Here is a 26,042-nt window from a genome sequence, read left to right on the forward strand (position 1 = left end):
GCTGCAGACTTGCCATTGGTGCTTAGACCATTTCATAAACAAATTGAGCGGAATTCGAATAATTATGTGGGGATAATCCATTCATATAATACAACAGAGTGAACTACTTGCGATAAGATAAGGAATGTCGACAAACAAGTTACCTAATTTAAATTGATGTATCGATGTATTGAAGCACATGGTAAGATTTCTGCAGGTCATCAACACTTAATTAGGAGCGGAATTTTGGAAATAACGAGACACCATGAGTTGGGGAATATTTCGGAGTAATTCAAAGCTGCGTAATTTGTTTTGTTTACTCGACACTAATACAAGATCGTGTAATATAAGAAATTTATCTCAATTCTACCCCATTGATGATAATCTCTATGGGTTGACTGACGAGCAGCGACAGGTTAGTACCTTTGATTATTCCCATGAACGAATAATTAACTGTTTATTTGATTCCAGCTCCGATCCGTGTGCTTCGATTTCCTCCAGAAAGAATTGGCGCCGAGAGCCGCTGCGATCGATAAGCAGAATCGATTCGATGGCCAGAGGGTGAGATTTTATTATTTTAAAGGTAAAATGGGTTTTAGGTTGTTAGAAATATTTAGAACTGGAGGATGCATCAATTTAGGGAACGTCATTGTTATTGTTTTAATAATCACCCATTGATAGCAGCAAGAAGTGACATGTTGTAGGAATTCTGGAAGAAATTGGGAAAGATCGGTTTATTGGGAATCACTGCAAAATCTGCATATGGGGGAGCAGGTGGATCTTATCTAGATCATGTGATAGTCATGGAGGAGGTGAGTCGTGCCTCTGCATCCGTAGGCCTGAGCTACGGCGCCCACTCGAATTTATGTCTCAATCAGATTCATAGGAATGGAACAGAAGAGCAGAAGCTCAAATATCTGCCAAAGGTACCATCCACCTGAAAATCCAAGAATATTTTTCCCAGGCGTTAAAACCCATTAAAAAGCTTCATACAATAATTACTTTAATTAGTTATGCAGTGGAGAATTCATCGGGGCATTGGCAATGTCCGAGCCAGGCTCAGGGTCAGACGTTGTATCGATGAAATTACGGGCAGAGAAAGAGGGTGACCACTACGTTCTCAATGGCACCAAATTCTGGATTACAAATGGCCCTGACGCCGATGTTCTGGTCGTTTATGCTCGAACAAATCCCCAGAGTCCCAAGCCCCAGCATGGAATCACGGCATTTATCGTTGAGAGAGGAATGAAAGGGTTCACCAGTGGATTAGCCCTCGACAAACTCGGCATGCGTGGCAGCAGCACCAGTGAATTAATATTCGATAATTGCAAAGTGCCAGGTGAACACGAGAAAATCAACTAGTTAATTAATTTTATTGCGAACACAACGATTTTTTTGTATAAACATTTTTTATCGGCAAACATGAGAGCTAAAAAAAAGGTATTAATGAAAAAATCGGTATCTTGTTTCGCAACTGAATTAGCGTCTCAATTCTAATCTCGTTCTGTGATTAATGTGGCTCTGTTATTAATTGATTTTGTAATTAAATTGATGGGGCATCCCAGTGGAGAACATGCTGGGCCAATTGGATAAAGGAGTGTACGTTCTGTTCAGCGGATTGGACCTCGAGAGACTGATCCTCGCCGGTGGACCCCTGGGGTACCTCTCAAATATTTAACCATTCACCTTTCGAGTGTGGGAAATTGCTGATTTAATTATTACAGAATTCTACAAGCCTGCTGTGACTTGGCCTTCGAGTATGCTCACACCAGGAAGCAATTCAACACTAGACTCGCTGAGTTCCAACTGATTCAAGGTAAAATAGCGGATATGTACACGAGACTGAGTGCCAGCAGGAGTTATCTCTACGGAATTGCCAGAGCTTGTGATGCTGGACACGCTAACAGAAAGGATTGCGCCGCGGTAATTCTATATTGCGCGGAAAATGCTACGAGAGCAGCTCTGGACACTATTCAGATCTTGGGTGAGTCTTGATGGGTTTTGAGGATCGGGATCAAGTGCTAACACATATTTCTTTTGATTCCGAAGGAGGAAATGGGTACATCAATGATTATTCGAGCGGTCGTCTCCTGAGGGACGCCAAACTCTACGAGATTGGAGCTGGTACCAGTGAAATTCGGAGAATGGTCATCGCCAAGTCCATAACTGAAGAATACTCATAATAAAATAATGGAGTGCGAGTGCTTTCTTAAATCCTCACTCTGCGTGGCATGCAGGTGAATATCATTAGTGGCTCAACAGAATAATTAATATGTCGACGAATACTGTTGAATTCTCAATCGAAATAAATGAGTCACTAGAGCAACTAGCCTTTCTTCAACAGATTGATTAACCTTTAGCGCTATAGGCGGCTAATTTAAGGTGTCGAAACACATCGACACCCTGAAATGAGTCTCACTCACTTAAAACATCTCTCCCTCTGTCACCCTTTGTTTCAAAATACTCATTAATCGACGAACCGTCACAGTAATTGGATCTCGGGAAAGTCCTCCTGATTTTTGTTATTCCAAAATCGACATGGGAACGGAAAATCGAAGAGCGCGCAACCGAACGTCTCTGAAATTTTCTATTGGAAATTACTACGAGGTGTACGTAAGTATTGCAGTCGGAATTCACGGAGGACAGGAAAATGTGAATAATTCGAGTGTTTAGTTCGTGTGTTTCAAAATCTAGTGATTAAAAAAATGATAACTCTGTTCGTAATTACTCCGTACTCCCAACATGAGATCCAAGTATTTTGCGCATTCCTCACACAGAAAAATATTTATCAATTAATCTCCATTTTTTATTAAATCTCTATCTTTTTTTTTCTTCAGAGATCTTTTTTTCATGAGGAGAAGAGTTTTCTCCAATTCTTGAGAGTTTTTTGAGCTTTTTTTTTAGTGTTGTTATTAAAATAGCGGGAAGAGTTTGAAATTCTCAGATCCATCGAGTGATGCTCGTCGATAGTTTATGACACTTTAATCATTCGGCATTCTGCATTATAAATACCAGAGGGTGAATCAAGAGTGGGAAATAGAAGTGATCTGATTCGATAATAAAATTTATACATCGATTGTCCCGCATTGGCTTGTGTCGTAATGAGGCCAGGACTAATGCACAAATCGTAGTTATGCATTGCATTAGCCAATGACCAATGTTACAACTTGCCTGATATTTTGCTATGTAGGTACGGTCAAATGTTGCAAGAATAACGAGTGACCAGTAGCCGGACAACTGTTAGTGCGGCTTGAAATTCTCTGACCGTTGCGGCTATTCTCTCCGATATGTTCCTATCCGTCACTATAATTTAACTATTATTTTCGTGTTGTGTGTTGTTTATCCTGAGGAATTCGAATCGAAGAGATAAATACACCGTCTAAAATTTTCCTCTGAAATTTCCAGTAAGAGCCTAGACATTTCCAAAACCAAAATTTCTCACAACTGTCATTTTCACAAATTTTTTTGAAACATTTAATACTGTGAATAATTAAAAAAACAATCTGTCACTGAGTTGCAGATTGTTCTGAATGTTTTTGGAGTTTTTTTAAAGTGGAAATTGAGATTTTTATTTGACAGTTTTGAAAAGTTGTGGAATTTTGAAATATTCGAAATTCTGGGGACTGTTTTCTGTTGAATAAAATTGAACGTCTTTTATCGGAAGATTCGGGGAAAATTTTTCAACGGCGTAATAAGACAGGTAACAAGATCAAGGTTTTGAGAGCATGACGAAAAAGCAAACATTGGTCTTAAAATTGCGAAGACATCAGGGTCGACCGTGGGGTTTCCGCATCGCTGGTGGTACAGATTTGGGAACTCCGATCATCGTCACCCACGTAAGTAAATTTTTGAAATTCCCTTTGCCCTTTATCCTCCAGTTGACGTAATGAAGCTAAAAAAAATCACAATAGACATCAATAACAAATCACAAAGTATTTTTCCCCAATTTTCTGTTTCAGTCTGAGAACGAGGACTTGCAGAAGGGTGACGTGATCAAGAAAATAGATGAATATGATTCCCGAGACGTGAGGCACGTGGACGCCCAAAATTTGCTCCAAAATTCAGAGTCTGTAAAACTAGTCGTTGAAAGGTCTGAGCCATCGATTCATCATTCACCATCAAATCACACCATCCGAAATTCGTTGAATATCGAGAGATTTTCGATAAATGGCGAGACGTCATTCATTAATCCGTTAGAAATTTTCCTTTCGATTGATGCAATTGCTTTAATCGCAGGCTTCATCACTAATCAGCTGTGACAATCGATTAATATCAGTAACATAATGACCATCGGTATCAATTGACAATTCTAATTGCAGTGAAAATACGAATTTGAAAGACTAAGACTTGGGCTTCAGCTCTTTCTGCGATTGAACTCTGGTCTTGTTCCATTTCCCGAATGAAATGAGACTTTCCTAGTTATTATTTAGTGCTAATCTTTGTGTGATAAACAGGCCGAAGGTGTCGCAGCCAAAGTTCCTCCCAAAGAGTCCAGTGCCTCCATTAATATCAAGCCGAGAATATAAAGCTTTCTCTCCCGATCACTTTGATCCGCCTCGAGAACATCTGGAGGAAGTTCGCGAGGAAAGATTCTATTTATCTCAGGTAATAAACAAATCAAATGTTCCACTCCAATTTGCGCATCTGCAGTAGATTAAAAAGAACAAAAAATTCAATTACGTGGAATTGAACAAGTGAATTATTAATTCCAGAGGAGGAAAACCTGATACTCTGGTGATTAGTTACTCCGTACGGTTTCAAAATCTCAGATTATTCGAGATAGCCAAGTCGGTGTAAAGCTGGGCTTCAAACCTAATTTTAGACCAGAACCATTGGCTATTTTGGCTGAATGCAATGCGAACACAATTCTCATACATAAATTTTCAGCTGTCTTTATAAAATGGAATGCGAAAGAAAAAGATATCCAGTCAACAAATACCGGAATCGAATTAAAAGAAACATACCAGTCAATTAATTGGGATTATTTTTGTAATTAATGAGCCGTTTGTTGCCAATTAATTTGCGGCGTGACAAGATGACAAGGGGCTTGTCAAAAATTCTGTGGAGCATAATTGAAGTTTTTCCAAATAATAGCTCATATGCCAGAAAATCTGCCAGACGTGTTCGCGCAGAATCTACACTTTGGAAAAACCAGAGTTTAGTGCCACCCGCGCTTCGAGTCAGTGCGTTTGAATCACTCGAATCGACTGACGTGTTTATTGGAAAGGAAAAACTACTCGAGGAAATATCGAATAGATCTCGAATAGAGATAAAATAAAAAGTTAAATACCGATAAAAGGGAAGAGCAAGTGATAATAATGCCAGGTTACGCGACAACCTATCGGTACACCATCGAGCGTCAACCAAAAGAGGAAGAGGCTGCAGTTTACTGGGTAATTATCACAATTATCGCAGAATCCATTCGCTAAAAGCTTTCTAAATTGATTAATCGATTGATGCCTTTGCGGATCAGATTTCTCGGTTCTGCCAACTATTAGTGCAGCAGACCCCAATCGCATTTTTTAAAACAACTCGAAGAGACGAGTCTTGACACTCAATATAAATATTAGACATTATTTATCGGTATTTCTTCAATTTTTTCAAAAGTTCAAGGATTGCATTTGATGGAATAGAGTGCACAACGTGGATGGCTAATTTTCTGGTTTTTCTGTCAGGGAGAATTTTGGGAATTCTAATTATAAGGGGAAAGTCAAGATCATCTCGGTTTGTCTACTGTAAAATGAATGGGGACGTAATAATTTTAACTGCACATTGCGACTGAAAGCCTTGACATATTTACGGAGAATGATTCATGGGGTTTTAAAGTGCCTGAGAAATTGGGGGAATTAATTATCGTAGGGATTGGGTCTATTTGTCGGTTGTTGTTCTTCATTATTGTCGGATTATTGAGGAAAAATTGTGTTTTTTTCTGGTGTTCTCTGATGGTGAGAGACGAGAGCGACAGAGGTGTGCGATATTTTTGCTAGCTTGAGGGCCTTCGGCTATTTTGGGGATCCCTGTTTCTTCGCTTTCATGTATCCTGCAACATTACCGTCTATCTGACCTATTTGTAATACACAAAAAAATGTAGCTTCCATATAACGGTGGACGGAAGATACCTCTCAACGCTACAATCTTTGTTTCGTAATAATAATTCACGTAAACGGTGTGGAAAATTTGAAAATAAAACAACTTTACCCAGCTGCATCAATCCGTGAAAACAAATTTCGTCATCAACTTGTGATATAATGGCCAACGATCGACCTTGCCAAATTGTTTACCTGGTACTTTCTTCAGCGGAACTTGGAGAAGAGTTTTGTTTTCGAGATTTTTATTATAAAAACAAACTGAGGTGACAGATTTCTCGGTTAAACATTTGGCTGGTGAATGTTTTAGAATTGAATTTCGGGTGAGTCTTGGAAATTTGCGGTATGCGGTATTTTTACGGAAATTTTTGCAGATTCTGTTGCAGATAAACAATAAAAAATAGTAATTATACAAATACTATCAAAATTTCCAGGAATTTAGTCTTGAATTTTACGTTCCATTGAATTAAACAATTTTTGAGTCAAAATTTCTGATAAAATTCTTAAAAATTTTCAAAGCGTGAATTTTTTGTATGAAAAAATTGCATTCATAAAAAAATCCACAAAATCATAAATTTCAATTGTGATTAATTAAAATCAATTACTCCTCTTTATTATTAAATAACTGAGGAATTATAAAAACTTCAGGAAATTTACCTGTAAATTACAGATAATCCTGAGTTTTTCGAGATTTGAAAGGAAAAATTCTCTGAAATTTTGAAAAATCCTTCAGAACAGAAAAATCTTATGTTCCAGCCGTACCGTACAACTCCTCTGGTCTTGCCTGGTGCCAAGGTCAAGAAGGATGCCCCCCTGGGGGAGTGTTATCTCCGTCACCACCCAAATCCAATGATAAGAGCTGCCCCCCATCACTACGAAGTAGCAAATCCCGAAGTGGCAATGAAACAAAAAGTAGGTAGTTACAGCCAAAAGTATCAGTACAACGCATCATTCACTGTCCAGCTAAAACCCCAGGACGATGAAAAGAGAGCGTAACGACATGACTTCATACTCCCATGTACATTAATAATCATGTCACCATGCGTCACATCCGAAATGTCAATTATATTTTTCTGAAAGCATCTCCATTTCAACCACACATATTTCTATATATAAATATCTGTACATAAACCCACATATATACGAGCAGGTGGCGGAATCAGTTCTTCAGCGTGTCTTGGGTCCGAATGAAGTACCAAAGGTTCGAATTTATTTATAAATGAATCGCTTTGAATTGCTTCAAACCTACACGAAAATTATAGCGAAATTTCATGAGAAATTTCATTGGGTAAATAATTAAATGAAGCTTCACTGCTTTAAAGGATTGAATTGTTTTCCAGGGAAGAGAGAAAGATCAAGATCTCCTCAATATTTTCAATTTACAACGCAATGCAAAAATGCAAAAATGCAAACAACGAAATTAAATTCCACGGAGTCTCTCCCTCTCTCTTCTTCACATTTATTCAATTAATTGTATTCATCTGTATGGTTTTATCACCAGAATAATATCATTAATAAAATTCATCTGCAGAACTGCTGTGAGAATTCAGCTGTTTAAAGCTCCCGATTTTTATTTTTCAATTCGCTATTTGTCGCGTCGAGTTGTGACAATAAGAAATTACCTATTAATTATTTTCGTTGGTAATTAATGGACTCAATGTCGAACGTATAAAATGGATTTTTATCTCTTCAGGTTGTGCATAAGCAATTCAATTCACCAATTGGGCTGTACTCTGAACAAAATATCGCAGACACTATCAAGTGTCAGACCACAGCTATTCCGTAAGTATATACAAAAATAATTAACAATCAACGATTATTCTGATCTCAACGCACATTATTCCGCTTTTAACTCTTCCGTCTAGCCTTTAAAAATAAACAAAATGTAGTTGTTAAACTTGCTGCTATTTGCTGGGCGTAATAAATTAAATTGACTCATTACTATTAATAAATAAAAATGCTACTGGATGTCGTAGACAATTGACACGGCTTGAAGTGCAAATAATGAAAATAGAACTTAATTACGCTAATCCATTAGACTTGTGAAAAGAATAGCTCTCACGGTCTCAAGAAAAAATATCAGTACATTACACCATTTTTCTTTTTTCCTATTTCTGCTTTTTCCAGCATTTTCATAGACTTTTCCTTTGTGAAACAAAAGCAAGAAATTGAAGAGCAAGCAAGATTAATGAAGGAAAGAGCCCGAGATGCTGCATTCAAGAATCCGTGGCCTCAATTCAATAAGCCGAATTAGAAACAACCAATGAAATACTTATAGAGTGCTATTTTCGATGACTATCTCGTCTCATTACCTTTTCTTTCACCGAATTAAAAAGACAACTCATCTTATTCTCTCATTCATCCAAACTGGACTGTTAATATGCGCTATTCCACCGTTACCCCAATTTCTCACCGTCAGATTAAATATTGTCAGAATATTTTTCTTCCAACATGAAAAGATGAAGAAATATTTACAATCTGCACGCATCCACTGTTCCACACAACTGTAATAATATGAATCATTGTTATTTCGCTATTTTAGGCTTAAAAACACAGACCGGAGAGTTTTTTCTGTAAGAAATAGACTCGTGCATGCCCCCTTTAATTATTTAATTACCTTAATCCCAATTATTGTAAGTTTTCTATTATTTTTTTTTTTTGGGTGATGAGTTGCATGATTAGATGCCGAAAGTAGAGCACAGGAGATAGATTAATGAATTTGTGGAGAGAATTAAAAAGTGAAAAACTTTCGTCACTACATTGTATATAGTGCAAAGAAGCCTGTGAAGTACGATCCGAGTAAAAGTGAAGCGTATAAAGCTCTCCAAGAGGAAGAATACGGTGACGATTTGCAAGAAGTCAATCATCCGGCGCGCACTGGAGTATTTGCTCCTCAACGAGCTCATCACCACAGGGCAAGTCATCCCTAAATGCCTCTGATGCCCCCAACACCCCTGAACCCCCATAAATTACTTGAAATAATGACAACCCTTTGCCAACAGGTTCATCATCCTCCTCCAAAGAGTCCTGCTTCTTCATACGTAAGTTTTTTTTTAATCTTCAGCAATCAATTAAAGAATAATAATTAAATAATCATCGTAATTGGTGGTAGACACAAAAGAAAAGAGAATGCAAAAATAATGGTAACAGAGAATGCCCCAGTGCAGCATGATAATAAAATGCATCCATATTTGTCTGATTAAGGGTGGAATGTATCGTCCCTTTCCTCTTCCTTTTATAAAGGACCGTGTCAATGGATTTTAAGTTTTCTCATCACTATGTTGTACGTTAAGTTCATCTTTCAATTATTAAAAAAAAAATAGATAAACACTGAACTAAAACCGAGAATTAGTCTATAAGAGATAAGTGGTGAATACACTCAAATATTTTTCAGGCCAGTGGATATGATGATGACGGGGAGAAAATCCATCAGAGCAACAGTTTCAAGAGAATCATGTACAGCGTTCTTGGGCAAACTGATTATTGAAATACTAAACCATGCCATCGATTTAATATCTAATCTGGATAAAATTGCAATTAACACTTCACGTATTCGCCGGAAAATTAATAAAAATACTCTGCATTATTTTGGTGAAATAAAGGAATATTATTTTTGATGAATATCCAGTGGAGTTTATTTCTCACCCTAGAGCTAAATAGACGAAAGCAATAAAACCGGAAGTGGAAAATAAAATAGTAGGAGGTGAAAGAAATAATAATTCAGTTTTTACTGACATAGATTTGTAAGAATATTTATTGGAAACTCATTTAAAGTACTGTAGAATCACATGTTCATGTGCTCCAGTTGCTTCTCTCTTTACTCATCACAACAAAAATTAATGAAAAATAATACTTGATTGTTAATTTTCAGAGGACTATTGTTTCCATTTTTCACCATTTTCACTTCAATCTCCAACTGTTAATTCACAAACGCTTTTCTCATTAAAAATAATTAGTACTGTTCTATCTTTTTCACATTTTTTTATAATTGAGTAATAGTCAAGAAACCATTAATAGTGGAGGTACAGAGGCGTCAATACCGGCATATTTGCAATAATTTCGTCATTTTTACACCTCTGCTGAAATCAGTGGGATATACATGTTTTTTTTTTACAGAAGGTTCAGTTAACTTACGATCAGGGGACAATAAATAAAATGATTTCGTTTTTTCCTACAATAGTGCTACACATGACTGACTTTAAATGTTGAAACTGTCGTCCAACAACTGTTTGAGTTCCTTGAGATGCTGCATTTTACTACCTGTCGCTGGTGATGCGGCGCAAGCTCGACCAGCATATCTGCAACACATGAGTTCACATGTGCATAAGTGAAATAATATGAATTGTGCAAATTTCAAAGAGCCTTCACTGCAGAATCATTTCGTATTTTGAGGATATCCAAGTAGATTAACAATTCCTAACTAAATTAATTATTGATTAATTGCAGAGAAAAATATGAAAATGTTGAAGAGAATTGCGAAAAGCCACTTTTCTAATGAATTTATTCATCAATTAATGAAAGGCGAGGGATTAATTGGAGGCAGAAAGAAGACTTTCTGCCTCCAAAAGTGAAATATACTTGGATATCTACAACGACTGCAATCAATGAGCTTGAGGAGCATGAATTACCTGATAGTACGAGGTTTAGATATTTGTGTCGACTCAGGTACAGACTGGGATTTTGTCGGTTTGGAGGATGTAAGCCACGCACTTAACCAACCACCACTATTTTTATCTGAGCCCCTATTACTGTAACATGGCCCAACACTTTTCGTATGTACTCTTGAATCAATCAGAACATCATAAAAAAAAAAGTAAAGAAAAAGCAACTAAAATCGGGACATGAGAAGTAATAACAAAAATGTGGGCCATATATACAGTAATAATACGAATGCACAATAACATAAATAACTAAAAATAACAGACTACTTACGAAACATTGCGAGTGCCATTGAGGGCTGTGACAAATCTTGGCTGAACGTAAGACCAAGCCCCTTGATTTTTCGCCTCCTCCTGGGTCCAGTAGATCTCAGCATTTGGATATTTCTCAACTTCTCTCTTAACGAGATCATGTGGGAATGGAGAAATTTGCTCCACCCTGGCAATGGCCACTTTGTCATTCAAACTCCTCTCATTCCTGGCCTTGGTCAGATCGTAGTAGACCTTCCCCGAGCAGAATATCAACCTCTTAACACTGCCAGAGTTCTGTGCAGCAGGTCCCTCCTCAGGAATAACCCTCAGGAACTGCGTGTCCTCTGTCATGACATCAAAACTAGATCTCGCCTCAGGATGACGAAGAAGAGACTTGGGCGTCATGAGAATGAGAGGTTTTCTGAACGGCAGAGCAATCTGTCTCCTCAGAATGTGGAAATAATTAGCTGGTGTGCTGCAGTTGGCAACAATCCAGTTGCTGTCGTGAAGCTGCCTGACAGCGAACTCCTCACTCTCAGGTGGGAAATAATCAGGATCATCAGCTGACATCTGAAGAAACCGTTCAAGACGTGCACTCGAGTGCTCAGGGCCCATTCCCTCAAGACCATGTGGCTGTAACATCACAATTCCCGATTGTCTCACCCATTTAGCCTGCCCACTGCTGATAAACTGATCGATAATACACTGTGCAGTGTTATTAAAATCTCCAAACTGTGCCTCCCAGCAGACAAGTGCATTGGGATTCGTCATGGAGTAACCGAGCTCAAATCCCAGCACACCGAATTCAGAGAGTGAGCTGTTGCAAACAGTGTAGGGTGCCTGATCAGGATAAAGATAGCAGAGAGGCCTGTACGTGGCCTTGTCGACACTCTGATGATGGAGGACATGATGTCTGTGTGAGAATGTACCCCTCTCGACATCCTGTCCAGATAATCTCACGTGAATTCCCTCCTTGAGGAGTGATCCGAAGGCCATCGCCTCCCCCAGGGCCCAATCCACTTGTCTCGACTCCACCATCTCCATCCTAGCCTTCAAAATACGCTCAATACCTTTATGAATGACAAATTCAGCAGCATTCGGTGGAGGGGACGAGAATTTCTTTCCAATGTGAATGAGGGTGTCCTCTTTAACTCCAGTGGGTGACACTTTCAGTGGATCCTTTCCTTCGAAGAAGCCAGACCAAGGCGAATCCAGCCAATCCTTGTACTTTATGTGAGTCTCCTGTCGTGCACCGCTGTACGCCTCTTCACATATCTTCTCGTATTTATCCTTGACGTCTTTCACCTCCTCCTGCGTCACAACTCCCTCGTCTGTTAATTTTTTGGAATAAATATCGAGAACTGGTGCTGTATTTCGAATTTTACGGTACATAAGGGGCTGGGTGAACATGGGCTCGTCAATCTCGTTGTGGCCATTTCTCCTGTATGACACGATGTCAATGACAACGTCCTTGTGAAACGTGGCACGCCATTCAGCAGCTACTTTGCACACGTGCATCACAGCCTCTGGATCGTCAGAGTTAACATGGAATATAGGTGCATTAACGACACGTGCAACGTCTGTGCAGTACGGAGACGATCGAGAGTGTCGTGGATCCGTTGTAAATCCAATCTGATTGTTGGCCACGATGTGGATCGTACCGTGGGTCGTGTAGTCTGGTAAATCTGACAAGTGCATTGTCTCGAAGACAACACCTTGTCCACAGAAAGCAGCATCGCCGTGCAAAAGTATGGACATGACCTAAAAATTAATATATTCATTATTATCACCCCTATAGTAATATATATTAATTACCAAAATGATCATTAATTGATGGATAGATTGAACAAAAGCACGTACTTTTTTGCCTTCTCCGTCCCCACGATAAAATTGTTCGGCGCGCGTCTTCCCCTGGACAACAGGATCTACAGCCTCCAGATGCGATGGATTGGCAACAACAGCGAGACGAATATTCTTGTTGGTAACACGATTCAAACGTTCGATGTAAGTCCCTAGATGATATTTAACGTCTCCAGAGCCCTGTTTAAGTGTAAATAATTACTTTAATGAATTGCTGTTTTTATTTGGATTTATGTGTTGCTAATGGTGGAGATTGACTTACGTCATCAGCGGCTTCGAGAGCAGCGAATTGCGTGAATATTTGATTGAGTGGCTTGCGACAAACATTGGCCAGGACATTGAGACGACCACGATGGGGCATCCCCATGACGATAGACTCAACCCCGAGTTCGGTGGATTTGTCAATGACCTGTTTCATCGCTGGGATGAGTATTTCGCAGCCCTCAAGACCGAATCGCTTCTCAGATGCCCATTTTCTTGCTAAAAATGATTCGAAACCCGTAGCACGCGTCAGACGCGCCAGAATCAAGCGTTTCTCATCATTTGTCACCTCCATAACACCAGGTGTTTCCATCTTCTGACGAATCCAATTGCACTGTTCCAATGAATTTATAAACATAAACTCAACCCCAATGTGACCGCAGTAGGCATTCTCCAGCCTCTTCAAGATTTCACGAAGAGGCAGGGATTTCTCCTTGCCACCGATGAACGTCGTCGACGGGAGTTTGAAGACTCTCTCCATATCGGACTCCTCTGTTTCATTCGTAATGAAAAAAATGAAAGGAAGGGAACGAGAGCACGTGATATTACGCGATTAATGAATTCGTGGTATTGTTCTAATTACTGACTATTTTTTTGATACAGAAGGAAAGATTTTGTTGCAAATCAGAGAAAAATACTAATACTGAAAATGCGAGAAATACATTTGAGAAATAGATACGTATTCGTCTGAATATACTCTACCTATTTTCATAATTGTCATTTTTAATTCAACAAATTGTGGCCAGTGTCTTTGCAATTGACTTGACGGGCATGCAAAAATTAATAAAACGTCATTAGAAGTAGCAGGGAAAACATCAATGTGTAGTTAAATAGAGAATACACTAATTATGGTTATTAGTAATGTGTGTAGTAATACAGGAGAAAAATCAAAGTGCAAAAAAAAATAAATAAAAATGATTAAATACGAAGGAATGAAAGAAGGAATGACCGGATGAATGAACTGATCCTTTTTTTCCGGCAATTACAAGCGCCTACACCCATTCCCATAATTCGATTTTGCGTAAATGAGAGAAATCATTACCGCAGCAGTAAAGCGAGATAAGTCAGATATTTCAGATTATTAAATATCGATTGATCCGACAGCTATTGATTTTAAGAGAAAATATCTAAAGACTTTTATTATTAAAAATTCAAGGAGCTACAAAAAAGTTCTTCGGTCCTTTCCACATTAAATCGATAGTTGCCGGGATAAATCGATGATTTAAAAAGTGTTAGGACTTATCTCACATTACCCCTTGGGAAGTGAAATAAAAAAAAGGGAAGAATGAAATGAAAACCAGGACAACCGTCGAGAGTAAGGAAAATCACTGTTTATCAAGGTAAAAACCCGCACCATTCTACCATTAAAATTTTCAAAAACCCTAATCAATAAACCCGTGAAATACACTAAATTAAACGATTAAAACAGTGAACGTGTGTATTTCCGTTCCGTCGTAACTACCTACGTTTCATGAGAACGGCTACTCGATATTGAAGGTCCTGAGAGAACGTGATGCGAGAGCTTTTTCCTGTGGAAACATCAAACTCAGACTGAAACTCCTAATTAATGAATTTCGATTCCCCCATAATAAACTCCAGCATTAGATTATTATTTCACCATTCTCGATTGACAAATGCCATGGACATATGAATCACGAAATCACATATCCTGCCAGTATATTCCCTAAACTCCAATAAAAATTCAATGAACATTGTTCTCAGTATAATAACAGTGGGTCAGAGATAATAATCGTCGATTGGAATGATCTAGCAGTGCTTAATGAGATGAAAATGATTAATCAATATCTAATGAACCAGAAGACACTAGTCAACGAAAGATTGTTCACTATTGCAAGCAAGAGGATGCCAATTTGGAGCTTTATAATTTAAAATTAAATAAATTATCATCAATTTAGCATGTGCTCCAGAATTTTTGAATAAATAATAATTCTCTTGCCACGAGTGAATGTTTGAGGATAAAATAAATATATTATGAAAATTCTAAGCCATCAATAGTATGAGATTAATCTCTTCAGAGTATAATTGTGAAAACATTACTCGAGTGGTTCGCTTACCAAAGGAATAATGATTATAGAGCAACTCTTGTGGATGCCTATCATCGAGATCAGCGCTGTTGATTCCAAGAGGATCCAATTTCGCGATATGATGTCCACGAATCTGTCAATTTAACGCCATAATTCATAACGACTAGCCGTATCAACAAATCACAATCAATAAATAATCATTATTCACTGAACAGTTCCATAATTAATACATATCGGTACATATTTGTCAGATAAAAAGAGGAAAGACGTCATCGAACACCTCCCACAATCTGATATAAACATTGAAAAATCAAAATACAAAGACAAAAATATAACAGAACAAATAATTAATCAACACTTAAAGCAACAATTAATCAGTACAAAGCAGCAAACAGCAACAACAATCCAAGTGAATAAATGCAATTTTCATGCATATAAACAGCATCCTACATTATTTAATCGAAGTTTATCGAAATGTTATCTTATTTATTTCCAAGATGTCGATGCATTTTCAGTATCAGCGTTTCAGAGGCAATGAAGAGACAATGAAAGTCATTATTGTATTCAAGAGAAAATTCAAAGGATGAAATTCCAAGTGATGGCATGAAGAGATTAGTTTCATTACTTGGAACTGATGAATGATGAATTAATGATTGCCTTACCAAGCATATATTGCCGCAGGACACGCTCAGGTGCCCCCTTACGGGATGCATAATGCGTGTGCACCAAGTCGTCTCTCATAATACCAAGGGGATCCAAATCAGCGACTAAATGACCCCGGGCCTTGAATTCCATTTAACATTCAATAATCGTCTAATTCATAAATCTATTACTATAGGGGATGCTGGGGTAACATGGACGCTCATTAAAAATTATTCAATTATTATTTTTTTTTTAATTTTTCCATGTGTAAGACGATATTACTCCTATTCCTACTCCATTCCTGTTCGTAAAGTGCTCACTACATTAATAGTGTATATTTGAATTGATTTTTGTCAACTAGATTTTTCCTGTCGGCCCTCTAATAAAATTTCAAATGTCAATTTTGATTTAAAAACTGAATTTTCCTAAAGCATTTTTTCATTAAGGGATCAAAATGCATTAATTTTCATGGAATAGTTCCACTAAAGACTGACAATTCTCAGAAATGTAAATTAAATATTGAAACAGCCCAATCGTGCTTGAAACAGAATGAATTAATGAATGAATGTCAGTTGTAATGAGTCCCAGTTTCATGAGATTACCATAAATGTGACATTTCATTGAAAATTGAAATCGTGTTGGCTTCATGCAGAGCTCTTTACCATTCCCCTTGCACATTAAATGTATTCTTCAGCCTATGATAAATAAATAAAAACTAATTTATCGATTAAATATATGAAAATAGTACTGGGAGGTGCCGAGTGGCTCATCAGCCATTACCAGATCAATGATTAATCCATAAATACCTGGTATGACCGAATGATCGCCTGGACAGCGAGGTGATCGTCGATGACCTTCTCATTGATCGGTACTTGTCCAACTTGAGAGCCACCAAGTGGTAGGAGAGATCCCAGTGGTACTTGGTCATGTCGTGGGGCTAGAGACGGTGGCGATTGGTAAGCGAGACCTGGCCCAGCACCTGCTGTACTATTTCTGAAGAAAGAGTCCCAGGAGACGTGGACACTGTTAGGATCTCTCAACCAGGCATTGTACATTTCCTCAACGTACGAGCTGGTGCTTCCGTTGAGGAATGGCTCAGTAGCAACTTTACTCCCATAACGTCGTGTCGGCTCCAATCCAACGACAACTTGTGAATTACGAATAAGTGGATGACCACGTACTAACCAACTGGCAAATCTTTCTGCTCCACATATCCTTGGAGCCACCAGGGGAGTTAACGAACTAAAGACTGTTCTAGCCCTGTACATTTTTGCCTGAAAGCAAAATCAATTGTCAGGCTTTTAGCAATATTTAGGATTGCCAAAAAAATTGAATTCATTAATTCACTAATTAACTCAGATAAAGAATACTAAGAGTGGTAACGTCAGGATAGTCTCGTCTTAATTACTCTAATTACTCATGTTTATGGTATTTTTAAAAATTTAATTTAATTGATAAATACAATATTTTTTTCTTATTCTAGAGAAATCATTATTTTATTAAAATGGTATATCATATTATATTATATGTATATATAGTATGATAGGCATTGCTTAGCTATGTGCTAAAAAAAGCTGACAAAAAACGTTCCGTGTTCTTTTTTAAAAGGGATAGTGAATCGGGAAAAATCGACTCCCCGTGGATTTTTGGAAGAAATATGAAATATATTTTTTATCGGAAATTTAATTAGCAACAGAAAAATCTTACAATGTGTTTATCGCAAGTAGATAGCTTGCAATAATTAATCTACGAATTCAATTAACGTTCTCCCGCAGTCGATCACTTCACTACTGAATTGTTACAATATTGTCTCTCGAATTAATTAGAAGTCGAAGGTTCTCGAGAAGTCAATCATAGATCGATTGCCAAATTCAATGACGTTTTGAATTCTAATGTCTGAGAATCTCGTATCGATAAAGAAATAATTAATTATATTGCTCTCGATTGATTTCGAAGTGATTGATGTGTCTTCCAAGATTTTTTCTCATTTCCTCGGACTGAATAAGGAAATTTGGGTGTTTCAATCATGTGACGTCTCGTGGGACAAGTCAAAGAAACGTGCAATGCCTGTTACACGAACATTAAAACATGAACCACAATTTCCCCAATTAGCAACCGTTGTAACTGCACTTGATTTATTCTAAAAAAATTGAATTGCTCACTTTGTGCGAACAACAGTGGACATGCGGCAATTACATTCACTTTGAAATTAAACAGTGCAATATGCATTCCCATAGATATAGGTTATTTGCAATCCCCACGAGTTTGAATTTGCCATTTCCATACCCTCGCACTTATCCGAACAATCGATAATACCCACATTTTAAATCTCATAAAGTTCCCAGTTCGAATGAAATAAAAACTATTTATATCTTGTGCAATAATTTTACGTAACAGCTGAAGAATAATACGCCGAATGTCGTTCAGTGGAAAAAAATTAAAATTAAGATACAGGAACATTGAGAGGGCACATCAGAGAAATCCTTCATCCAACAGATTATTTGCGTAGAATTGAATAATTAATAATACAAATACTATTTCAATGATGATGACATACCTATGATGTGAACGCCACTACGATGACAGTACGTCCACCATTTGCAGCACAAAGTGTGTGACTACATACCACATATATAGAAATGTTCGATACAGGTGCTGAACCCCCTGATCGCCCTATATATACACATATATGTATATATAGACCAGAGACTGAACCTGACGGTCACGCATGCGCACTAATCGACGAATAAAACGTGTGTACGTTAATGCGGGGGACATAACATAATTTAAATTCGCGCCATCGCGATTAAGACTGGAGAAATTGATAAATGTTTTATAAAAAATTATTTAATTATTATCAAATTGGAGAAGTGAAAATCATAAAAAAAAGGGTGTTTAAGGAGGTGACAGATGGATTTGAACGTCAAATTGTTCTCAACCTGAAATTTTCGATTTCTGAATCCCCAGGGCTTTGATTGGCTGGGAGTTTTCACGCGCCACTATTACGAAAACTTTTGTTGAGACGCAGATATTATAGGGGAGACTAGCGCTGCCGTTGATTAAATTCCCGTTTTCAAATGCATTTCGAATGTTTCATGAGAAACATGATAATTGGTAATGATAATTGATGTTTCGATAGTTACTCACTAATCACCTCTTCATATCAATCCTCTGCGATATCTCTATGTAGATGTGCTATACATTCATCTGCTGAATATATCTCGCAGTCATCCATATTCACTGTTCCATCCAAAAAGGATTGACTATCTACTGGTTTAATTCCGTAGCCGGTACTACAAAACTCGTTGTTTAACCTTTGTAATAACCGTTGCTGATCTCCCCTTGTAAACGTCTGCATTCTGCCTGCATAAGTAAACTTCTCCCATAATCTCTGCCATCTGTCTGTAAATTCGAAAAATCCATGTGCGCCATATTGTCACGTCTACTGTTGATATCCGTAAGAGATGGAGCTAGTCCAACTGTAAAAGGATAATTTAGTTGGAAAAAGGTACGCTTGGCAATTGAGACGAATATATTCGAGTTTATAGACAAAGTATCCCGGCTAAAATAATGTCCAGTGATTATTCGAGTTATCAATAAAACGAAAACCCCTGATCACCGTTGATTGGTTTATTGCGAGGACGACAATTACTCCAGTGTTACTCCTTACGTGGCCTAATTTAACATATTTCGGTGGTCTTGGAATGAAGTTTAGGGCTCTACCACTGGTGTTCGAGACGAATTAGGTTATCATCCTCTTGATTAATAACACAACGATCGTTTCACATCCAATCATTTATCGATTTTTGGGAGGAGACGAGATAATTCGGTGGCAACGCAACGTAAATAAATTGTTTCGACTTTATTGTGGTGAATTTTTAATCGGAGGCATTCGATGAAGTTCATTCGTCCTTGCTAATCGTTATGAGACATGTGAAAGCTCCTTTTGATTGTCAACCATCGGGCGCTGTAATTTTGGATTTGTATTTTTTAGGTTTTCGAGTTAAAATGTCTTCAAACGTCGTCAAGCAGGTGCAGGCCCCAGGTCTCAAGCAAGTCAAAGTTGACAACTGGGGGACATTTTTCCTCCAACGTCTCCAGCAGCTGTACGTGGAGGAGGAGCTCTTGGATCTCACTATTAAATTTCCTACCAGTGATATCACAGTGCAGGTAAATCAGTCCAAGGGGAAAATCTATGCATTCGCATTTTAATTACTCAGTCAATACGTCAATTCTCGGTTTAAGCCGGAAATGTTGGGCGATTTTTTTTTTACATACATCACACGATTTTACTACTCTCCAGGCTCATCGCTTAGTGATCACGACATGCACCGACTATTTCATGCAGCTGGAGCGCCAGCAGCGGGAGAAAGAGGGTTCCTTCGACGGTATCCTGATAATGCCACCAGACATGCCTTACGAGTGCGTCAAATCGATAATCAGTTTCATGTACACAGGCCAGTTGGAGTACTGGACATCGGAGCAGAATGCCCTGTACCGTACAGCTCAGAAGATGAACATGACAGTTTTGACGAAACTTCTTGATGCTCAATTCAATACAACTAACCTGCAGAGCACGAGTTCCCCCTCGCCGGAGAAATCCAACATCTCATTTCAGAAGCCACCCTCACCGAAGAAGTCGACTCTCTCGAATACACCCCTGCCAGGTAGAAAACTGCCAATCTGGCGACGAAAACTGGATCCAAAGCCAGACGTGACACCTGGTCCTTCTCGTTTCGATCTTCCCGATGCGGAGGACCTCACCCTCGGTGTTTTCTCCTCCTTCGACGATATTACGTACAATACGAAACCCATTGTGAAGGCCACAGACCACTCGACAGCCCAGGAAGAACCTACATTCAATCGTCAGACAGACCAGGACATCTCCATGAAACACGACACGACAGAGGATGAGGATGAGGACGATCCCAAGAAGTGGGAGAACTCCGACGACGAGTGGACACCGAACTCGAGATCTGATGAGGCTACACCCTCGAAACGAGTGAGATTTGAGATCGAGGAGAAGGAGAACCTGGAGAAACAAGAAAACTCCAATCCAGTAGACAACATCAATAATCATGCAAAGATAATCCGAGAAGTCCTTAAAAAATATCCCCACCTCGTCAAGAACAACAAGAACATTCGCTTGAAGATAATGCAGAAGGAGTCGAAAACTGAATCACTTCCTGGTAAGACAAGGGTGTCCTACGTGGTTCTCAAGTCAGATCACCTGATGTCTAGCGAGGAGAAAGAGGATAAGGTGGTGCTGGCTGAAGGTGAGAGTGGCCCATGGAAGTGTCACAAGTGTGACATTGACGAGGAATATCCTACGTACTACATGTACAGAAGGCACATGCAGGACGTACACGAGGAGAAATTCGACCCCAGAGTGTGCGAGCACTGTGGCTACAAGGCAACCAAGAGGAATATTCTCATGCATCACATGTACGTGAAGCACAACGTACCGCCGCCGAAGAGCATGTCCTTTCCTAAATGTCATACGTGTAATTATGTGGCTTTATCGGAGACCCTCATGGCCAGACATCACAAGTCCCACAGACATGGACCAATGTCTCTTCTGAATTCTCAGTCAGATGAGGTGGAGTGCGTCCAGTGCAGTGAGACATTCAAGGACGTGAGTGAATTGGCGAGTCATGAAATGAGTACTGGACATGGGACCAGCGTGGGACCTGTCAATGGAGAAGATAAGGGATACAAATGCTCGCTGTGTCCCAAAGTTTTTATCAAGCCTGTGAATCTTCAGGTGCATGTTGAGACAGCTCATAAAGAGAGGGAGACTGAGGGAGTGTCTACAATACCACTGGAGCCCTCTTCGGAGGCTGAGGCCCTCAGTCACGTGGCTTCAGGTATTGCTGCATCCTTGGGAGTCGGGGAGGAGGGACTCTGCCAAGAGCAGGAGCAACAAATACCATCTGAGGGTGGATATCTGGTTAATGAAATGGTATTGAACAGCATGGGACAGCAGGAGAACTATAATGGCCATGAAATCGAGGACCAACAGATGATTATGCTGATTGATAATGAAAACTATCAGGGAGATGAACAGCAGAGTCAGGGCCAGCCACAGCAGCTCGAAATATCTAGCAATGAGCAGCTGGTGATGCAGGGGACTGATGAGGGAATGATTGTTTACATTCATGGGAATGAGGACCAGAGTGCCAGACAGGTTTACGAATCCTTCCAGCAGGAGGTCAATCAGGAGACTGAGGAAATCGTCGAGGAGGTGGAGGAGGTTGAGGAAGTCGTCGAAGAGGTTGAGGAGCTTCAGGAGGAGGGACCGGGCGAGCAGATTGAAGAAGTGATTCAATATGTCGAGGAGGAGACTGAGATTGTCGAGTATGAGGGTGAGGAGCCACAGGAGGGACAGTCCATGATGATTATCGAGGAAGAACATCTCGAGGATGTGAGTGACAAGCAGAAGGAGAGCAGGCAGCTTGCTCAAGAGTGGGACGAGGATAGCACTGATATGAATGAATCGTGAATCGTGAGGGGAAGAATTTTTAGGAACTTTTCGTGGAGATTTTCGTGTCTGTCTCAGGCTTAAGGGTATGGAAAGAGGTGAAAGGATGTGCAAGAAGTCCCGAGGTTTTTTTTTTCACTTGATGGGGGTCATTTAAAAAACTGGAAAAGTCCGGATGGTTGAGAATTCCTGCTGCTTCGGTCGTTCTCGAGGTATTCAAGATATATTTTGAAAGTGAAAATATGAAAAATTTTTATCGTCTTGAGAGCGAGTGAATTTGGGATTTCGGGGTAAACTGTAAAATTTTGATCCGATTCTCATTGATTTTTAGTAGATCAGATTTTTCTCTGGGAACGAAACAATCAAAATAAATTCAAATTTTTTTTTCGCGAGGTGATGATTTTTTCGATTTAATGTCGTGCCCGGGTAACAATGAGATTCTATGTGGGAAGATCTGATTCTGACTGGAGACATCATCTTTATTAATTCGCCTTGAGAACAATAATTGTAAGATTAATAAACATTTCGATAAATGAAGGAGGAATTATTTTTATTCAAGTGGTGACAAAAGGATTCACTCGAAACTCGAACTACAAGTCATCGAGTTTATTGGACGATTCACAAAGTTAGTTGAAAAAAAAATGTAATTACAATAAGAGTACAAGATTTGTAAAGTAGAAAATTGGCGATTGGTAAATAAATGTCGAGTGAAATTCATTAATCCGTTCCATAGGCTTATCTGAGTACTTTTGCGTTCAAAGGCTTTGGTCGTTTGATTATCGATGTTGATAACAATTTTTCCTAGTTCAATTGATTTTTTTCAATTTTAAAAACACTCATACAAACAAATCCACAATTATTACTTTCGTTTGTTTGAATCAGATTTGTGCTGCAGATTCAACGATTTCTCATATTTATTATCTTATCATTTTTAAGCGATGAACACTGATATCAAGCACATCGACACGTCGTCTAGATCCGTAGAAATTTTTTCATAGAATTCCCTTTAAAGACTTTGCAATTGACAAATAAGTCCCAACAAGATTCGTACATTTTTGTATTAAATAAATATATTTTCACTTATCTTACAATTGCAGGCAGGGCGATATTAAGAAAAATGAGGCATTAATTCGTATTAATTTTAATTTCGAGTTAATGTCTCCAAATTCTCTCGACATGTTTGAATGACTTTCCCTTCGCGCGAAAAACAAAATAATCTGAATTGTTCACAATAATTGCAATTGTTCAATACTGAATCGTTAATTGGAAGTACCATTTGTTTCTCCCTGCAACTCCCACAAAATTGGTCGTAAAAAAATGACGTCTGCCTCATTAAATCTGTAATTAACACTAACGGGTTTTGGACTTCTTAAATTAAAATTCATTTGGTAATTAATAAAACCATTATCACGGGTTATCTTAACAATAATCTGTCGTATGGAATGGAGTTAACACTAGGGGACTCATTGGTAACGCGACTTAATAAACGTGATGTACAAAAATTCAATAACGACGAAATAAAAGGTAATAAGTCAATTCAGCTAACACATAAATTTTCGAGAAATATCTGGCTACAAAAAAGATAGCAATAATTTTATTAAGACCCTTTCTAGAGCTCTGATTTCATTCTATAGAAATGGTATCAGGAAAAATTTCACTATCTTCGTTACATTTCGACAGATTTCTCGAGAACTCGATTAGGAAACAATTTATTGCCGTTTACCTATTCGTAATTGAATTCATTAATTGAATGGATTATCCCGTTGAGAATGATACACAACGTACCACTGAGTAAGTTGTGTGTGTTCAGGTGCTTGTGACGCCTTTTCGTGCCACAAGAAGATTCAATACTGGATGTTTTCTTATATAGGCAACGGCTTTTTTGTGGGTGACCATTGTAAAGTCGTAGCCATTGCACTGGAGAATTTTGTCGTGAATTCTTAAGCCGCTCTTGGCTGCTGGAGATCCCTCATGTACTTCAGTCACGTAAATACCCTGGGGAAGTAAATTACGGGTGTTTATGGATATTTATGGATATTTATTCGATTGCGGTTAGATTGGGAGACAACTCACGTTGTCTGTATAGCCTTGAGGACTTTTTCGAAAATCTTGGTCGATACCACCCCCTATTTTGAAGCCACACTTAAGGAATACCTCGCCATTCAACATCTCAGTCTCTTTTCGGAGGGTTATTGGTATCTGAAAATAATTCATTTCGAGATTCAAAGTTCTTTTATAACGCAAACTATTAGTACATGAAATATAAAGAATATAAATAGCCTAGCAGTGAAGAAGACTCGGAAAAATTGGACTGAAAATTTTGTATATGAATATCTTAATAAAGCAGAAAAGATTAATTTTATGGAGGTAAAACGGTTCAGTAGTAACTGGGAAATTGATGAGAGATACTTACACTCAGGCACTCCATAGCGGTGCCCGCCTGGTGCTGGAAAGCCATTTTTGCACACATCTTGAGTTCTGATTCAATAAATTCTGTCTGAAAATCAACAAATGTAGCTTCTGGATCTTCTCTCCTACTGTGTCTCAGCCAGACGTCTCAAGTGTCTCAAGTGGAGTAGAACGTAAATACTTGAAAAATTCAGTGAATAAAATTTTCACGATCTATCAGCCACACAGGGATAGGGTCTGTTAGACGATCAAAGTATGAATCCCTCACCGAGAATAGAATTAGCGTCAACACCACGTCTGTATCAACAATTCACACTCACTTATGACAAATAGCTGTCTAGGGGAAACTTCTAGTGTTTTTTAACCCGCCAGATTCCCGGGAAATTGCCGCGTTTAAATTTCCTTAGCGACAACGTGACGTAGAGTGATGCAATTACGGAATTTCAATGAATGAGGGATTACTTGAAAGCTTGGAAAAGGGTTATTGAAATGAAAGTTCAATTGTCTGATTTTAGTCTACGGTTTTTTTAATTATTCGAGATTTAAACTGAGAGCAATTTTACAGTTCTCCGGTCACTTGGAATTCAAAAAAATTCCAGATCGCAGCGTGAGGACGAAGAATTCACTAGACCATTTTTTTTTTCGATTAAATATCGAGGGTCAGGTCAGCAAGGATTGACTGAAATTTAGCCGACTGTAGAATGAGCGGAAGGGGGAAGCCACATTTTGTTGTATTTCAAATGGAAAAAAATATTCAATATATTGAAGATATACTCCTAATGAAGCTATGCTGTTGTAATGAATGCGTTGTTTAATGGGCAACGTGCTTGGCTGGCACATTGATGGCTGGGGTTCGATCCCCAAGCCATCATTCATTTTTTTTAATCAAAATAATTCCAATTTTTTTTTTTATAAATGGCTAATCAATGGAAATGTCGTTTAAAAAATGAATTTTTGAGAATCGAGAAGATATCCAATGAAATTGACAAATTTGAAATTTTTTAAAAAGATACTTGTTCAAAATATATACGCCTAATGAAATTATATTCTTAGAATGAGTGCGTTGTCTAAATGGTAACGTGCTTGCTTACCACGCGGACGGCCAGGGTTCGATCCCGCCAACATTCATTTTTTTTTTAATAATTCCACTTTTTTCTTTTGTAAATGGCTAATCAATCGAGATATTGGTTAAAAACTGAATAGCTCCTGGATTGTCATGTTCCCTTGATACTTTTTCTAAAATTTCGAATTTTTCACTTTCAGTGAAAATTTCAGTGAATAGCTCCTCGATTGTCATGTTCCCCTGATACTTTTTCAGAAATTTCGAATTTTTCACTTTCAGTGAAAATTTCAGTGAATAGCTCCTCGA

At 38.4% G+C, this 26,042-nt stretch overlaps 5 protein-coding genes across 24 annotated transcripts; 3 read left to right on the top strand and 2 right to left on the bottom strand.

The window, feature by feature from the left end:
- The first annotated feature begins 16 nt into the window (after positions 1–16).
- Positions 17–2,300, top strand: LOC105264896 (isovaleryl-CoA dehydrogenase, mitochondrial). Its single transcript, XM_011302074.1, has 7 exons — positions 17–394; positions 451–540; positions 684–905; positions 991–1,318; positions 1,545–1,638; positions 1,704–1,963; positions 2,029–2,300. The coding sequence occupies exons 1-7, from the start codon at positions 245–247 to the stop codon at positions 2,160–2,162; spliced, it is 1,278 nt and encodes a 425-aa protein (XP_011300376.1). The 5' UTR covers positions 17–244; the 3' UTR covers positions 2,163–2,300.
- A 138-nt stretch (positions 2,301–2,438) lies between these two features.
- On the top strand, positions 2,439–9,688 carry Zasp66 (PDZ_signaling and DUF4749 domain-containing protein Zasp66). 9 transcript variants are annotated; one of them, XM_011302076.1, is made up of 11 exons: positions 3,195–3,383; positions 3,644–3,815; positions 3,939–4,171; positions 4,434–4,584; positions 6,822–6,977; positions 7,216–7,266; positions 7,759–7,847; positions 8,836–8,980; positions 9,068–9,106; positions 9,270–9,348; positions 9,460–9,551. In XM_011302076.1, exons 2-10 carry the CDS (start codon positions 3,705–3,707, stop codon positions 9,327–9,329), a joined length of 1,035 nt encoding a protein of 344 aa, XP_011300378.1. In that variant the 5' UTR covers positions 3,195–3,383; positions 3,644–3,704; the 3' UTR covers positions 9,330–9,348; positions 9,460–9,551. The 9 variants fall into 9 exon arrangements, with proteins under 9 accessions (XP_011300379.1, XP_011300387.1, XP_011300384.1 ...); XM_011302075.1 differs by lacking the exon at positions 9,270–9,348 and having other exon boundaries at positions 3,196–3,383; positions 9,460–9,688; XM_011302081.1 differs by lacking the exon at positions 9,270–9,348 and having other exon boundaries at positions 3,198–3,383; positions 3,939–4,069; positions 9,460–9,688.
- Positions 9,689–9,789: 101 nt separating this feature from the next.
- LOC105264898 (2-oxoglutarate dehydrogenase, mitochondrial-like) lies at positions 9,790–19,025 on the bottom strand. 8 transcript variants are annotated; one of them, XM_011302089.1, is made up of 8 exons: positions 18,938–19,025; positions 16,590–17,057; positions 15,804–15,924; positions 13,098–13,588; positions 12,836–13,015; positions 10,998–12,736; positions 10,694–10,813; positions 9,790–10,363 (listed from the first exon to the last, which is right to left on the bottom strand). In XM_011302089.1, exons 2-8 carry the CDS (start codon positions 17,049–17,051, stop codon positions 10,264–10,266), a joined length of 3,213 nt encoding a protein of 1,070 aa, XP_011300391.1. In that variant the 5' UTR covers positions 17,052–17,057; positions 18,938–19,025; the 3' UTR covers positions 9,790–10,263. The 8 variants fall into 8 exon arrangements, with proteins under 8 accessions (XP_011300391.1, XP_011300390.1, XP_011300389.1 ...); XM_011302088.1 differs by having other exon boundaries at positions 18,931–19,018; XM_011302087.1 differs by lacking the exon at positions 18,938–19,025 and adding an exon at positions 18,341–18,443.
- A 179-nt stretch (positions 19,026–19,204) lies between these two features.
- Positions 19,205–22,985, top strand: LOC105264901 (centrosome-associated zinc finger protein CP190). Of its 4 annotated transcripts, none has more exons than XM_011302100.1 (3): positions 19,205–19,291; positions 19,778–19,953; positions 20,087–22,985. In XM_011302100.1, the coding sequence occupies exons 2-3, from the start codon at positions 19,792–19,794 to the stop codon at positions 22,283–22,285; spliced, it is 2,361 nt and encodes a 786-aa protein (XP_011300402.1). In that variant the 5' UTR covers positions 19,205–19,291; positions 19,778–19,791; the 3' UTR covers positions 22,286–22,985. The 4 variants fall into 4 exon arrangements, with proteins under 4 accessions (XP_011300402.1, XP_011300401.1, XP_011300399.1 ...); XM_011302099.1 differs by lacking the exon at positions 19,205–19,291 and adding an exon at positions 19,298–19,653; XM_011302097.1 differs by lacking the exon at positions 19,205–19,291 and adding an exon at positions 19,298–19,625.
- Positions 22,798–25,017, bottom strand: LOC105264900 (uncharacterized protein C45G9.7). Of its 2 annotated transcripts, XM_011302096.1 has the most exons (4): positions 24,942–25,017; positions 24,678–24,853; positions 24,338–24,463; positions 22,798–24,259 (listed from the first exon to the last, which is right to left on the bottom strand). In XM_011302096.1, exons 2-4 carry the CDS (start codon positions 24,732–24,734, stop codon positions 24,071–24,073), a joined length of 372 nt encoding a protein of 123 aa, XP_011300398.1. In that variant the 5' UTR covers positions 24,735–24,853; positions 24,942–25,017; the 3' UTR covers positions 22,798–24,070. The 2 variants fall into 2 exon arrangements, with proteins under 2 accessions (XP_011300398.1, XP_011300397.1); XM_011302095.1 differs by having other exon boundaries at positions 24,678–24,997.
- Between the last annotated feature and the right edge of the window lie 1,025 nt (positions 25,018–26,042).

Source organism: Fopius arisanus, unplaced genomic scaffold (assembly GCF_000806365.1).
Source record: "Fopius arisanus strain USDA-PBARC FA_bdor unplaced genomic scaffold, ASM80636v1 scaffold00026, whole genome shotgun sequence".
Lineage (NCBI taxonomy): Eukaryota > Metazoa > Arthropoda > Insecta > Hymenoptera > Braconidae > Fopius > Fopius arisanus.

Bases quoted from the DNA above. Each gene is read 5' to 3' on its own strand.
- LOC105264901 (XM_011302100.1), top strand. From the start codon at position 19,792: ATGTCTTCAAACGTCGTCAAGCAGGTGCAGGCCCCAGGTCTCAAGCAA. The intron at 19,954-20,086 runs GTAAATCAGTCC...ACTACTCTCCAG, and splicing joins CCAGTGATATCACAGTGCAG to GCTCATCGCTTAGTGATCAC.
- LOC105264896 (XM_011302074.1), top strand. From the start codon at position 245: ATGAGTTGGGGAATATTTCGGAGTAATTCAAAGCTGCGTAATTTGTTT. The intron at 1,319-1,544 runs GTGAACACGAGA...GGGGCATCCCAG, and splicing joins CGATAATTGCAAAGTGCCAG to TGGAGAACATGCTGGGCCAA. The intron at 1,639-1,703 runs GTACCTCTCAAA...TAATTATTACAG, and splicing joins CTCGCCGGTGGACCCCTGGG to AATTCTACAAGCCTGCTGTG.
- LOC105264900 (XM_011302096.1), bottom strand. From the start codon at position 24,734: ATGTGTGCAAAAATGGCTTTCCAGCACCAGGCGGGCACCGCTATGGAG. The intron at 24,464-24,677 runs GTAAGTATCTCT...AATTATTTTCAG, and splicing joins CCGCTATGGAGTGCCTGAGT to ATACCAATAACCCTCCGAAA. The intron at 24,260-24,337 runs GTGAGTTGTCTC...TTACTTCCCCAG, and splicing joins CTCAAGGCTATACAGACAAC to GGTATTTACGTGACTGAAGT.
- LOC105264898 (XM_011302089.1), bottom strand. From the start codon at position 17,051: ATGTACAGGGCTAGAACAGTCTTTAGTTCGTTAACTCCCCTGGTGGCT. The intron at 15,925-16,589 runs GTATTTATGGAT...ATGGAATTCAAG, and splicing joins CGATCATTCGGTCATACCAG to GCCCGGGGTCATTTAGTCGC. The intron at 12,737-12,835 runs GTACGTGCTTTT...ATTAATTTTTAG, and splicing joins GGGACGGAGAAGGCAAAAAA to GTCATGTCCATACTTTTGCA.
- Zasp66 (XM_011302075.1), top strand. From the start codon at position 3,705: ATGACGAAAAAGCAAACATTGGTCTTAAAATTGCGAAGACATCAGGGT. The intron at 6,978-7,215 runs GTAGGTAGTTAC...ATATACGAGCAG, and splicing joins AAGTGGCAATGAAACAAAAA to GTGGCGGAATCAGTTCTTCA. The intron at 8,981-9,067 runs GCAAGTCATCCC...CTTTGCCAACAG, and splicing joins AACGAGCTCATCACCACAGG to GTTCATCATCCTCCTCCAAA.